The sequence below is a fragment of the Lithobates pipiens genome, unplaced genomic scaffold, assembly GCF_037356315.1.
Source record: "Lithobates pipiens isolate NorthernLeopardFrog02 unplaced genomic scaffold, aLitPip1_a1.2 Scaffold_8, whole genome shotgun sequence".
NCBI classification, from domain to species: Eukaryota; Metazoa; Chordata; class Amphibia; order Anura; family Ranidae; genus Lithobates; species Lithobates pipiens.
Window position 1 is genome coordinate 122,089,678 of NW_027507903.1, and position 14,202 is coordinate 122,103,879.

The window sequence follows — 14,202 nt, forward strand, 5'->3', positions numbered from 1 at the left end:
TCCGACAGGGACAACTGACCCATGTGCCCTGTGTAGCTCACGTCCTTAACCTGGTGGTGCAGCGGTTCTTGAGCAGGTACCCCGGCTTACAGGATGTCCTGAAGCAGGCCAGGAAAGTCTGTGTGCATTTCCGCTGATCATTTAATGCCTGTGCTCAGCTGGCTGAGCTCCAAAAGGAGTTGAACCTGCCCAAGAACCGCCTTATATGTAACATGCCCACCAGGTGGAACTCAACATTGGCCATGCTGCAGCGGCTGCACACGCAGCAGAGGGCCATCAATGAGTACCTGTGCGACTATGGCACCAGGACAGGGTCAGGGGAGCTCGGTTTTTTCTCACCACGCCAGTGGGGCATGATGAGGGATGCATGTACTTTCCTGTCACCATTTGACGAGGCCACAAGGATGGTGAGCAGCGACAGTGCATGCATCAGTGACACTGTACCTCTTGTCCACCTCTTGGAGCATACGCTGCGTGGAATAATGGACAGGGCACTTGAGGCAGAACAGAGGCAGGAAGAGGAGGACTTCCTTGCCTCTCAAGGCCCCCTTTATCCAGACAGTGTTCCTGCTGTGCCACCCATCACACAGGAAGAGGAGGAGGAGGAGGAGGAGGAAGATGATTGTGTCAGCATGGGGGTGGAGGCTGGCACTCAGCATCAGCAGCAGCAGCAGTCTTGTAGGGATGATTTACAGTCCCAAGAAACCCGTGGACTTGTACGTGGCTGGGAGGAGGTAGCTGCGGATCATGTTGTCCTTAGTGACCCAGAGGACTCCGGACCGAATGCCTCAGCTAACCTACGCTGCATGGCCTCCCTGATCCTGCAAAGCCTGCGGAAGGATCCTCGTATTCTTCGGATCAAGGAGATGGACCATTACTGGCTGGCCACTCTCCTTGATCCACGGTACAAGGGTAAGGTTGCCGACCTTATCTTGCCATCGCAGAGGGAGCAGAGGATGAGACATCTCCGGGAGGCCTTGCAGAAAGGTCTGTGCAACGCGTTCCCAGAGACTGGGAGGTTACAAACTCCTGGTCCTGGACAACGTGTTGCTGAGGCATCGGTCAGAAGGTGGCCGTCTGACCGATGCTCTCAGACAATTTTTTAGTCCGCAGCCCCAAGGTATGATCGGTTCCAGCACCCATCGCCAGCGTCTGATTTACATGGTGCAGGAATACCTAGGGGCAAGGTCAGACTTGGACACCTTTCCCACCGAAAATATTCTGGCTTACTGGGTCTTGAGGATGGATCACTGGCCAGAGCTTGCACAGTATGCAATTGAGCTACTGGCCTGTCCTGCATCCAGCGTTTTTTCGGAACGCACCTTCAGTGCTGCTGGTGGCTTTGTTACAGATCACAGGGTGCGCCTGTCCACCGAATCAGTTGATCGACTGACCTTCACCAAGATGAATCAGTCTTGGATCACCCACAGCTACCAAGCACCTGAAGCTGATGTAACCGAATAATTATTTTTGAAATATCACATCCCTTCAAGACTGCCTATGCTGATGCTGAGTGACTGTCCTGTTATGTTGATTGTCTATCCTCTTCCTCCTCCACCTGATATGTTGGAAGAACATTTCTGGTTCTGGGTGATGCCATCAGCCCAATTTTTCTGCCCCTGTTTAACAGGGGCGATTAATTACAATTTTTGATGCAATGCTTTGCAGCAGGGCTAATTCCTGCACTACAACTAGAGTATATGGGAGAGGTTGCAGTGTGGTGGCACCAGCACCAGTGCCTAAGGCCCAATTTTTCTGCCCCTGTTTAACAGGGACATGTAATTACAATTCTTGATATAATATTTCACAGGAGGGCCCATTCCTGTGCCCACCCAGAGTAACTGTGAGGACTTATAGTGTTGTGGCACCAGCACCACAACCACCAAAGGTCAATTTTTCTACCACTGTTCAACAATGGCATGTAATTACAATTCTTGATATAATCGTTCACAGCAGGGCGCTCCAGCGCCCACCAAGAGTGACTTTGAGGGCTTACAATGTTGTGGCAAAACCATCACCTTGTTCCACCATTTCTGCAGAGCATATAGGGCAGGCCCCTACTTTCAAACATCCAACTTACAAACATCTCCTACTTGCAAACGGAAGGAGACAACAGCAAGTGAGATGAAAAAAGATGGACGACAAAACAAATTATACAGGGGTGATAACCCTTCCCTATGTTTTCCAAAAAGCTTAAAAATATTTTTTTTGACTGGAGCTACACTTTAAAAATGTACCAGTTGAAAATTACAAACAGATTCAACTTAACACAACAAACCTACACAGTCCCTGTCTTGTTTGCACCACCTGTATACTGCTGTTCTGAGTATATAGGGCCTGGGGGCCACACGTATTTTGTTTTTTTAATATGGGTACGGGGTTCCCCTTAATATGCGTACAAGACCCAAAGGGGCTGGTAATGGGCAGGGAGGGCTACCCATGCCATTTTTCTCAATGATTTTCAACCATATTGCAGGAACCAGATATAACATTAAAACCGCAAGCAGTTTTAAATGATGTTATTTCCGTTAAATGTCATTTTGTGCAGGGACTGTTTTAAACACGGGAAACACGTGGTACTTCACAGGCATACTACAGACACCCCCCAGGCATGATATTTAAAGGAATATTTCACTTTTTTTTTTCACTTTAATCGTCATTAAAATCAGTGCTCCCGCCAAAACGGCCATTTTTAAAAACATTTTAGGCATTGACCCATGTCCCCTGGGGCAGGAGCCAGGTCCCCAAACCCTTTTTAGGACAGCATCTTGCATATTAGCCGTTAAAATTAGCACTTTTAATTTCAAATGTTCGAGTCCCATAGAATTCAATGGGGTTCTAAAGTTCGTACGAATTTGGGGTCCGTTCGAAAGTTCTGGTGCGAACCGAACCGGGGGGTGTTCGGCTCATCCCTACTATTCTGATATCTTGTCATCTGTCCATAACTTGGCTGCCAGGAAGTAACAAGTCTTTGTTGGCTTAAAGCAATAAAGTTATCCAATTCTTGAATATACTCCTCTATTTTACAAGAGAATAGTACTTGTCAGACAGTCTCTCATAGCTTTCATAATCACTTTTTAGCTATGAATATGCACTGCTTATTTGCTCTACATTATTGCATTTTTGCACACAGGGTGAGTTCAGGGCCCGCCACCTGCATGCACCCACATGTCATATTGGGACACAAGGGCTGTGTCTGTGGAGCTGCGTGTCCCAATATAAAACAATGGGACACCGGCATAGGATGCATGCAACAACTGTGCATCACCGTGTCGGGAAAAGATGGCCTTGCACGGGGGAAACAGAGCTAAGCCCCTCTGTGTGAATGGGGTGTAATAGTAGAGTCTTGTAGGTAGCACATTTCTTATCGTGTTTAATTGTTTTTCCTTGTTACACTGTTATTGTTTGTTTTGTAAAATCCACAAAGAAAATTTTAATGTAACCAATATGAATGTTGCAGTCATTATATCATGTTTTTTTTATCCTGAACAGAGATGGAAATGTCAGAAAGTCAAGGGATTCAAAACAATGCTTTTAATGAAGAGGTAAGGTAATGTGCATTATACTTGTAGGCTTATATTAATGTTTTGCAAAACACTGAAATTCATTTAGATAGTCTTATGCCGCGTACACACGTAGTGGACTATCCAACGGACTTAGTCTGGCGGACTTCCCGCCAGACTGTCCGTCGGACTTTCCCAACGGGCTACTTGTCCACACACAGCACTTTTTCAGCGGACTAATACGGCGTACTAAGTCCGCCGTACTATCCGCCGTACTTTTGAAATGAACGGACTCGCCCACACACGCGGAGGAAAGTCGCCAGGTAGGCGGGGCCCGCGAAGGAGAAGTCGCTGGCCCCGCCACCTGGTATGGACTTAAAGGGGAACCCCAACGCCGAAAAAAATCGGCGTGGGGGTCCCCCAGGTCCACATCAGACCCTTGTCCGAGCACGCTACCCGGCCGGCCAGGAAAGGGGGGGAACGAGCGAGCGCCCCCCCCCCTCCTGAGCCGTACCAGGCCGCGTACCCTCAACATGGGGGGTGCCTTGGGAAAGGGGGGACCTCGCGGCCCCCCCACCCCAAAGCACCTTGTCCCCATGTTGATGAGGACAAGGGCCTCTTCCCGACAACCCTGGCCGTTGGTTGTCGGGGTCTGCGGGCGAGGGGCTTATCGGAACCCGGGAGCCCCCTTTAATAAGGGGGCCCCCGGATACCGGCCCCCCACCCTATGTGAATGAGTATGGGGTACAATGTACCCCTACCCATTCACCTGTAAAATAAAGTACAAAAAAAACACAACACACAAGATAAAATAGCTTATTGCACAGCACCGGGGGTCTTCCGTCTTCGGGGGTCTTCTCGCTGGACTCCTCCGCTATCTTCTTGTAGCTCTTTTACTAGCGGAGGAGTCCGGCTTTCTTCCTCGCCGCCGCCCTCTTCTTCCGACTTCGGGGGTCTTGTCCCCCTCTTCGGTTCTTCTGCCGGGCCACCGCGCCTTCTTATAGCTCTTTTACAGGCGGTGGCCCGGTCTTCTGTTGCCGCTGTCGCCCCGCCGCCGCCGCCTTCTGTTCTTCTAAGCCCCTCGCCCTCAGACCCCGACAACCAACAGCCAGGGTTGTCGGGAAGAGGCCCTTGTCCTCATCAACATGGGGACAAGGTGCTTTGGGGTGAGGGGGCCGCGTGGCCCCCCCCCTTCCCCAATGAACCCCCCATGTTGAGGGCATGCGGCCTGGTACGGCTCAGGAGGGGGGACGCTCGCTCGTCCCCCCTTTCCTGGCCGGCCAGGTAGCGTGCTCGGACAAGGGTCTGATGTAGACCTGGGGGGACCCCCACGCCGTTTTTTTTCGGCGTTGGGGTTCCCCTTTAAGTCCATACCAGGTGGCGGGGCCAGCGACGTCTCCTTCACGGGCCCCGCCTACCTGGAGACCCGCTAGAAATGAGCGGACTTTTCTCCGGGTGGGAAAAGTCCGCTCATTTCAAAAGTACGGCAGACTGGCACACACACGGCCGGATTGTCCGCCGAAATGCGAGTCCGGCGGGAAGATTGGAGTGCAAAACTACTTTCGGGTCAAAAAAGTATGCCGGAGGCTACACATGGGGGGATTGTCCGGCGGACTTCAGTTTGCCGGACTTTTCCACCCGATTGTTTGATCGTGTGTACGCGGCATTACTACAAATTTTCTTTAAACGGTATAAAGTATGGTAAAAAGAAAGATTCCTAGGAGGAATATGTAATTAATAAAGATACACCTGTACAATGTACGTTTCTTGGTATTTGATTACCTATTTTTTTATTTTTTGCCCTATAAACAAAAAACAGGCCAACAATTACTTTCTGCTATAAAACAAATGCAATAAAAAAAATTTTATGGTAAAAAAATTCCCAATAAGCATATATTTTGTTTGGTTTATACATTTTTTACAAGTAATAGGGGTAATCAGCGAATTATTGTGGGACTGTGATTTTGCAGCGGAGATTCTGACACTAACTGACACTTTTTTGGGCCCAGTGACACTAATACAGTGATCAATGCTAAAAATATGCGCTGTCACTGTACTAATGACACTGGCTGGGATGGGGTTAACCAGCAGGGGTGATCAAAGGGTTAACTATGTTCCTAGCAAGTGTTTTAGTATACTGTGGGAAGTGCTTCTACTAGGGAGAGAGCTGCAAAGCAGGGAACAAATTCCACCCCTTCCCTTTTGTCAGAACGGCATTCTGCCTTGTTTACATACACAGACTGCCGTTCTGTGTCTTTCATTGCGATCGGCAGGTGTCGGCGGACATTGATTCCGTGGTACCAATAGGCCAGCTCCCACTGTGTATAATCACAGTGAGAGCGAACCCTACCTGAAAGTGTTGAATCTTGTATATATACATGATCCGGTGCACAGGTGTTGCCCTGTATCAGTAAAACTGCTATAGGGCGGTTCTGTACTGGTTAAGGAGATTCACCCTTTCTATATGTCCAGTTTACCATTATCATTGAAAGTAAAAGAAAACCCCTAAATTCCCCAAAACATTAATAGATGGCAAATCTTCCAATGGGGACACTGGTTCTAGTGACCCGGGGGGGGGGGGGGGGGGGAGGGTCCCAAGGGATTCCCTTAATTTACAGGGATTTCTTCTTACTTCCTGTTTGGCTATGGGACAAGAAGTGAATACAAAACTCCCTAATGGGATACAAATGGTGAAAAAAAATCTCACAGGGGTTATAACCCACCCCAGTCTATCAAAAAAAAAAAAAAGTTTTACCTACAGTTCTACTTAAAATAACAAAGGATGCTTGTATTTTCATGGATCAAGCTCATAAAAATTAATCTGATATTTATGATGATCTAAGAATTAAAAGCGCAATAGGTATACAGACATTTTAAGCCTTTGTATTGTATTTATTTTATGACTAAGTCAGTTCCTAAGACTAGACCATTTGGTTAAATCTACAGGTGTTAAATAATTGGTCAATATTTTCTCTTCTGTAATTAAACCATATTTTTCAATAACCAGTACATGTACATTTAAAAAGCAAGATTATCAAAACTAGAAAATGGTATAATAATTTAGGCCCTGTTGACACGTGGGCATAGAAGAAATACAAACAGAAATGAGCGCTTCTGCTTACGTTTCAGCAAGTGCACAAAAAACGTGCAAAAATGTGCGACGCAAATCGTGCTTGGCACAGCGCCAAAATTTGGTACATGACCTTCTTTAGTGAGTTTTTGGAGGGGATGGAGGCCTACTCAAATGAATGGTGCACTAAAAAAATAAGGTGCTAAAAACACAACACAGTAGGGCAGCTCAAGTGTGAATGGATCTTTAGTAACTATAGGTGAACCAGTAAGAAAAATGTCTAGTTTGTAAACTTAAATGTAAAGCGTGGATCTGATTTTTTCTTCTTTTTACAAAATTTGAGCTGACCAAAGACTGCTTCATTTAGGTATACATTATATACTGCTATATCATTGGTGACATGTTCTTTGTCAGCTGTGAAGTCATTCAATCATGTCTTCTCTAAATAATGCATGTTGATTGTATTTTTTAAGGAGCAAGAATATTCAAAACCAACAGATCTTTATGATGACATAGGCATCAACAATTCAAGAAATTTTGTAAGGTGAGCAATTTTGGCAAAATTACTCCTGAGACTTTTATATAGATGTATCACATTTGTGGATGACAAAGCAACACAGGCCTCCTAAATCTCCATTGACCCTTTGAGAAATCTAGAGGGTGAACCTTGGCTGTCACATTCAGCCCTATGACCAAGCATGCTGATAATGATTGTGGCACAAAACTATAACCAACTGATCTCAAATTTAGGATCTCACAGATAAATTATCTATTGTTTAGGACTTTACCAGGAAAGAAATGATAAAAGCTGTTTATACATTTTGAAAAGGCAAGCTGTGGGGTTGTCACATTCCCCCCCTCTCCATTACGTTGGGTATCTTTGTCCCAGAACAATTATGCAGCCACTGAAGTGAAAAATCCTGGCATGCATGCTTTTTCTGGGTCAATCATTAACCACTTTAAGACCGCAATACGTATATATAGGTTGCGGCTCTGAAGTGGTTTACCTGGGTTATGGCTGAAGCTATCAGCCATAACCCCCAGTTCTTTTTTTTTTTTTTCAGCTGGCATTTGGCTTTCTCATGAAAGCTCTCCGAGCAACTCACCGGTGTTTCTCTGGCTTACCGTTTTTACCGGCGTGCCCGAGAAACGCTCCAAAGGTGTGGCCGGCTTGTCCCGGAGGCAATCAAAGACTAGATCATCATTGATCGCCTCTATGGCTTGGAGGACTGGAGCGGTGTCATGATGACCCTTCCGGTCCAGGGTGGAAATAAACATTTTTTTAAAAAAACAAAAGGTCACGTTGTTTTTTTTTTTTTTATTATTCTTTGGTTATGAAGGTTAAGGAGAGATTTGGGGTCTTTTTGACCACATATTTCTCCATAAAGAGATCCTGTCATAGTTATTTCTATTACAAGGGATGTTTACATACACTGTTAGCTTCAGTCGGAGCCGCTATACTAATGATCCAACATTTGTACAGTGATCTGGTGATCCATGTGCATGAGGCCCTATGTGGACCAAATCTGTATGAAAACCTCCTGATGGAATAGCTGGTAAATATAGTAAATTCAATGTTTCTTTTTTAATCTAAGTTTTTTTTTATATAGTAGATTATTTGTTTTCCTTAATGAACAGAAACTGCTTCTAAAATTTAACATTTTTATTTTCATCCTTTTGCAGCAAAATAGCTGAACCATATGACAGAGCTGCAGAATATGCCAAGAAGCATTCCCATATTATAAAATACATTGTTATCGCAATCCTCTGTGCAGGTAACCATTGCCTATAAAATCTCTTGAATGTGTTTCTTTTTTGGATAATCAAGCTGGCCTATTTACTGTATGGCCATTCCTCTTTAACCACTTTAGCCCCCTTCATGACCAGGTAATGTTTTGCGATACGACACTGCGTTATTTTGACTGACAATTGTGCTGTCATGCGACGCTGTACCCAGATAACAATTATGTCCTTTTCTTCCCACAAATAGAACTTCCGTTTTGGTGGTATTTGATTACTTCTGCACTTTTTATTTTTTGTGCTATAAACAAAAAAAGACTGACAATATGTATTCTGCTACATGTTTTTGTTAAAAAAATCCTAATAAGCATATATTGATTGGTTTGCGCAAAAGTTATAGCGTCTACAAACTATGGGATATATTTTTGTCATTTTTAATTATTTTTACTAGTATTGGTTGCGATTAGCGACCTATAGCGAGACTGCAATATTGTGGTGGAAAAATCGGACATATAACTGATGCTTTTTGGGGACCAGTGACACTAATACAGTGATCAGTGCTAAAAAAAATATCACAGCGAGAGCAGGTCGCCGCCTGTGCACGTGCATGCCCCAGACCCAGAAGTGAACAATCCCGTACCTGTATAAAATGCAAAGAAATGCGGCGCTACCTAAAAAACTAATAAAATACAATAATAAAACACATATAATGCAACAGTGAATCCACCTCACTGAAGTGATAAATGTGCAATGTTAAACCGTGAATGCTATAGTATCCAATAAAAATAATGGATGTGCATAAATCTTCAAAACATCATGCGTGAAATAATAGCAAAATATTAAATGTGAAAATAGCTGAATAAATACTCCTATATGAACAGTACAAAAAATGATAAATAGTAAATAAAAGGTGCTTCTCTAATAAAGTCCATGCAATTAAACAGTGAGCATGTATCACAGTCCATGCAAAATTAGTATAGTGTTCTCCAAATCCGTGACTGTCCACCGATCAACTTCAGTGCCCAATTTCAGTGCCACAACTCAGTGCACCAACTGTTTCCCCCAGCCTCTCACCTCAGAAATCAAGTATACAGGCACTGCAACAAAACAGATGTTCACTCGTCCTTAGCAGTCCAGCTTCACCAGAATACCACTGTATATATAGGAATAGTGTTTCCCCAGTATCTTCAAACAGGTGAGATTACCGTTGGTGGTACATAGGAAAGACAAGGGGAGGCTCTCATGGGTAGTAATCAACAGCAGCGTTTTAATAGATAAAATAAATCACTTACATTGAAGCAAATGACAGCAAACTTCGCAAATACGAACGAAGCAAATGACAGCAAACTTCGCAAATCCGAACGGAACTTCCGGTCTCGGCCGCGACCGGAAGTGATGACTGCAACACCAAAAGCTCCCTCCCTGGATTTGCAAAGTTTGCTGTCATTTGCTTCGTTCGTATTTGCGAAGTTTGCTGTCATTTGCTTCAATGTAAGTGATTTATTTTATCTATTAAAACGCTGCTGTTGATTACTACCCATGAGAGCCTCCCCTTGTCTTTCCTATGTACCACCAACGGTAATCTCACCTGTTTGAAGATACTGGGGAAACACTATTCCTATATATACAGTGGTATTCTGGTGAAGCTGGACTGCTAAGGACGAGTGAACATCTGTTTTGTTGCAGTGCCTGTATACTTGATTTCTGAGGTGAGAGGCTGGGGGAAACAGTTGGTGCACTGAGTTGTGGCACTGAAATTGGGCACTGAAGTTGATCGGTGGACAGTCACGGATTTGGAGAACACTATACTAATTTTGCATGGACTGTGATACATGCTCACTGTTTAATTGCATGGACTTTATTAGAGAAGCACCTTTTATTTACTATTTATCATTTTTTGTACTGTTCATATAGGAGTATTTATTCAGCTATTTTCACATTTAATATTTTGCTATTATTTCACGCATGATGTTTTGAAGATTTATGCACATCCATTATTTTTATTGGATACTATAGCATTCACGGTTTAACATTGCACATTTATCACTTTAGTGAGGTGGATTCACTGTTGCATTATATGTGTTTTATTATTGTATTTTATTCGTTTTTTAGGTAGCGCCGCATTTCTTTGCATTTTATATATTCTTTTGGTGTTGAGATCACTATTTCTTGCTGGCGGCTTCCTACATATGTACATGTATTCGGATTATTTTTAGGTTCACATATTTATATATTTTTTTCAGATATATTTTTTTTTACACATTTAATAATAGTCAGGTGGAGCGCATTAGTTTCGTGCATTTATTCCCGTACCTGTATGTGATTCTGTACCGAGGAGCCACCACCCTGCAGTAAATGTACATGCGGCGGTCGGCAAGAGGTTAACATCTAAAAACAAACAAAAATTTGAATATCTTGGCAAAGCCAATACATATTCTTCTGAGCATTTTAGTAGGAAGCTTATTGCTTATTGACCTGCTTACTATAAACCAGTGGCGGCCCGTCCATTAAGAGGCGCACGGGCGGCACACCCACTATCCATGCGTCCGGCCCCCTACTCTTCATGCAGGGCGCCGAACGTATGGATTATAATGGGGCATTTTTTTTTTAAGCAGAGGCTCTAAAGGGGTGGGCTTGGGGGGCAGAGCACTGCACTCTGAGACCACCCAGTTGTGTGACAATAGCGAATGAGTCCTCAAAGTTGTCGCCTGATTGACTGAAAGGACAGGCGATTCATTGGATGCCTAGGAGGAGGAGGGAAGTGAAAGCTGCCATGATGCAGAGGAGGAGGAGACGCAATGGATGCCGCCACCACCTGTGACCTAGAAGGGATAAGTGAGGGGCTGCATGGCCAACCAACCGACAGCGTCGGCTGACCGGGGGGGGGTGGTTGTTTGCCACCCTCCCCCCTAAAAAAATGCTAGCTGACACTGTTATAAACTAATTGCTGGGGTTGATTTACTAAAGGCAAATAAACTTTGCACTTTGCAAGGTGCAGTTGTACTCTGTAAGGGTATTTGCTCCAGAGCTTAGTAAATGAGAGAAAGCTCTGCTGACTTCCATCACCCAATCATATGTAAACAAAAACTGCTCTTTTTGTTTATTTTCCTTGTATGTGATTGGGTATTCTTTGCAAAGTGAAGTTTCACATCATTTGTCAAGCTCGGGCGCAAATGCCCTTGCAGAGTGCAACTGCATTTGCAAAAGGGGTACTGTAGTCGAAGAGATTTCAATATGTTTTGGTAAAAATTAAATCAATACATTATTTTTATATTGTGGTATTTTTTTGTGCTCTTCATCAAAAGCGTCCAGTGTTATGGTTTATGTTTTGGTCAGACCTACTTCTTACCTCTTACAAGTCTATGGGAATGCAAAAGAAGCAGGCCAAATGTGAAATGCAAAAACAGCTTGAAACAGGTCAGTTACAGGCCAAAATGAAACCAGCTTCAGGTCAAATGCACCTGTCAGCGCATTTTTTACTATTTCGGAAGTGTTTCAAACAAATGTCAAGAGCAAGCTTCATTTGTACATCCTCACAAGCCCAAAGTCTGTCGACACATACACTGTGGGGTTGATTTACAAAAAATAACAGAGTGCAAAAGCTGGTGCACAACAGTGCCACCAGCAGTTGACCAAAGCTAGGACACAGGTCCTGACATCTGACATCTGTGTGGGCTGGGAGTGGCTCAGAGTAGGCTGCTGACTCAAAGATAGCATCATCTTTCGGTTATCTCCCTTCTGCTTCTAGAGATGGAGCTGCCTGGGGTGCTCTGAGGAGCCTTGACCAATCCCCAACCTGGATTGGCAGGGGGCAGGCCTCCTTAAATACCTAGAGTCATCCAAGCTGGGGGGAGTTGTAGGGTGGAAGAACTGGGAGATTGAGTATTAGGTGTTGTGGCCTTTGAGAGGGCTCCCCAATCTGGGGGGGTTACCTTGAGCCTGGAGCTTGGGAGTGGAAGGGGCCCATCGTACAAACCACAGGGGTGTCCTGACCAGGAGCAGGAGAGGACAGTGGAGAGTACTGCCGGGCAGGTCTCCAGGAGGGATCCACCAGGTGTCGAGTGGCACACAGCCAGGAAACCTGAGGAGGCAACCTGGAGCGGATTGGGAGGATGTAATCTGAGATGGATGTAGAGCCAGTGAGGACTGTGGTGTCATGGGCAATGGAGACAGGCAGCTGAAGCCAGGAGGGCTGGCAGGGCCTGAAGAATGCTGACTGAGATCAGTAGTCCACCTAGGACAGCTAGCACCAGAACGTTCTATTCTGTTTGCTACACCAAAAGGGCCTGCGGTCCCTGCCTGCAAAGGGCTGTTGCTAGGGCCTCTCTGAAGCGAGTGTCAGACCTAACCACGTGCTAGCTGTGCCTGAAGAGTGGTGCTGGAGGAAGATAACGGAATAGTCTGTAGCAAGAGTTGTGCTCGAGGAAGAGGAGAGTGTCAGTACTAGAATCCCTTTAGGACCCAGCACAACTCACCTGATGCAGCCTTTGTCTGGGAAACAACAGTGATTGGCCAGCTCACCTTTAAATCACCTGTATCAGCATTCAGTCAGTGCTGGTGTTAGAGTTTACATTTATGTTTGATCCAGCTGATATCTGCTCTGTGTCTTTCTTGTATGACCCGGCTTGTTTGACCCTCCTTGTTCGCTTCTGATTACCGTTTGGACTCTGATCTACCTGTGTATGACCCAGCTTGCCTAGACTACGCTTTGCCTGATTCTACTGTAGTACCCTCATCTGCAGCAGTGAACTACAAGGTCCAGCAATCATCTACCCTCATCTGCAGCAGTGAACTACAAGGTCCAGCAATCATCTACCTTCATCTGCAGCAATGAACTACAAGTCCCAGCTGACCTGCTCTGCTTAGACCTGCTCATGGTATGTGCTCTTGTTCTTTGAACTCTTTGTATAATCAGCACACCTGAACTGTTACCTGTTATCTGCTCCTAGCCTGACATTAACACGAGCCACACATAAAGGGAAACCTATCATGAATCCTGAACAGGCTCAATTGTTTGCACAAGAACTTTGCCGTTTATCACATCAAGTTCAGGAAATGGCCACAGAGCTCACCAAGGTGCAATCTCCTTCTACTACCACTGCTACAAAAACTCCATTTGAACCAAAAATTCCTTTGCCCGACCGGTTTTCTGGTGACCGTAAAGGGTTTTGCACCTTTAAAAACAGCTGCAAATTATATTTTAAGTTGAGGCCATCCTCATCTGGCCCTGAAACTCAGAGGGTTTAAATCATTATCTCTCTACTACAGGGTGACCCCCAGGCTTGGGCCTTTAACCTGGAGCCAAACCATCCAGCCCTGCTAACAGTAGATGCCTTCTTTGAAGCCCTTGGGTTGCTATATGATTATCCAGATCGTGCTGCTACTGCGTAACTTAAAACAAGGAACTACCACAGCTGAAATGTATTGCTCAGAGTTTCGCAGGTGGGCCCCGGAATCTGGCTGGAATGATGCAGCTCTCCGCAGCCAGTTTAGAATTGGCCTTTCAGATGCAATTAAGGACGCTCTGGTCAACTTCTCCTACCCAGCCTCACTGAAGGAGGCTATGTGTCTAGCCATTAGAACTGACCGCCGCCAGCGAGAGAGGAGGCAAGAACAAACAATGGCTGTGGCAAACTATATACCTTCCTTGCCACCTGACTATTCCATCTCCAGTGCCAAATCTGAGGAAGAACCTATGCAGTTAGGCTCCACCCGGTTATGTGCCCAGGAACACAAACGCCGGCGTAATATGGGACTCTGCTTATACTGTGGCCTCAAGGGTCATATGCTCCGTTCGTGCCCTACACTTCCGGGAAACTCCAGGACCTAGGTGATTGCGGGGTGGTCACCTTAGGTCTACTCTCATCTCCCCAGGGAGACAATCGTATA

At 45.1% G+C, this 14,202-nt stretch overlaps 1 protein-coding gene across 1 annotated transcript in view; it reads left to right on the forward strand.

Annotated features, from left to right (window-relative positions):
- SLC28A1 (solute carrier family 28 member 1) overlaps positions 1-14,202 on the forward strand; it is a 119,517-nt gene that overhangs the window by 39,654 nt on the left and 65,661 nt on the right. The window contains exons 2-4 of the mRNA XM_077472832.1: positions 3,493-3,545; positions 7,047-7,117; positions 8,257-8,348. Coding sequence (XP_077328958.1) covers positions 3,495-3,545; positions 7,047-7,117; positions 8,257-8,348 — 214 coding nt within the window. The 5' untranslated portion in view covers positions 3,493-3,494. The remainder of the gene's footprint in view (positions 1-3,492; positions 3,546-7,046; positions 7,118-8,256; positions 8,349-14,202) is intronic.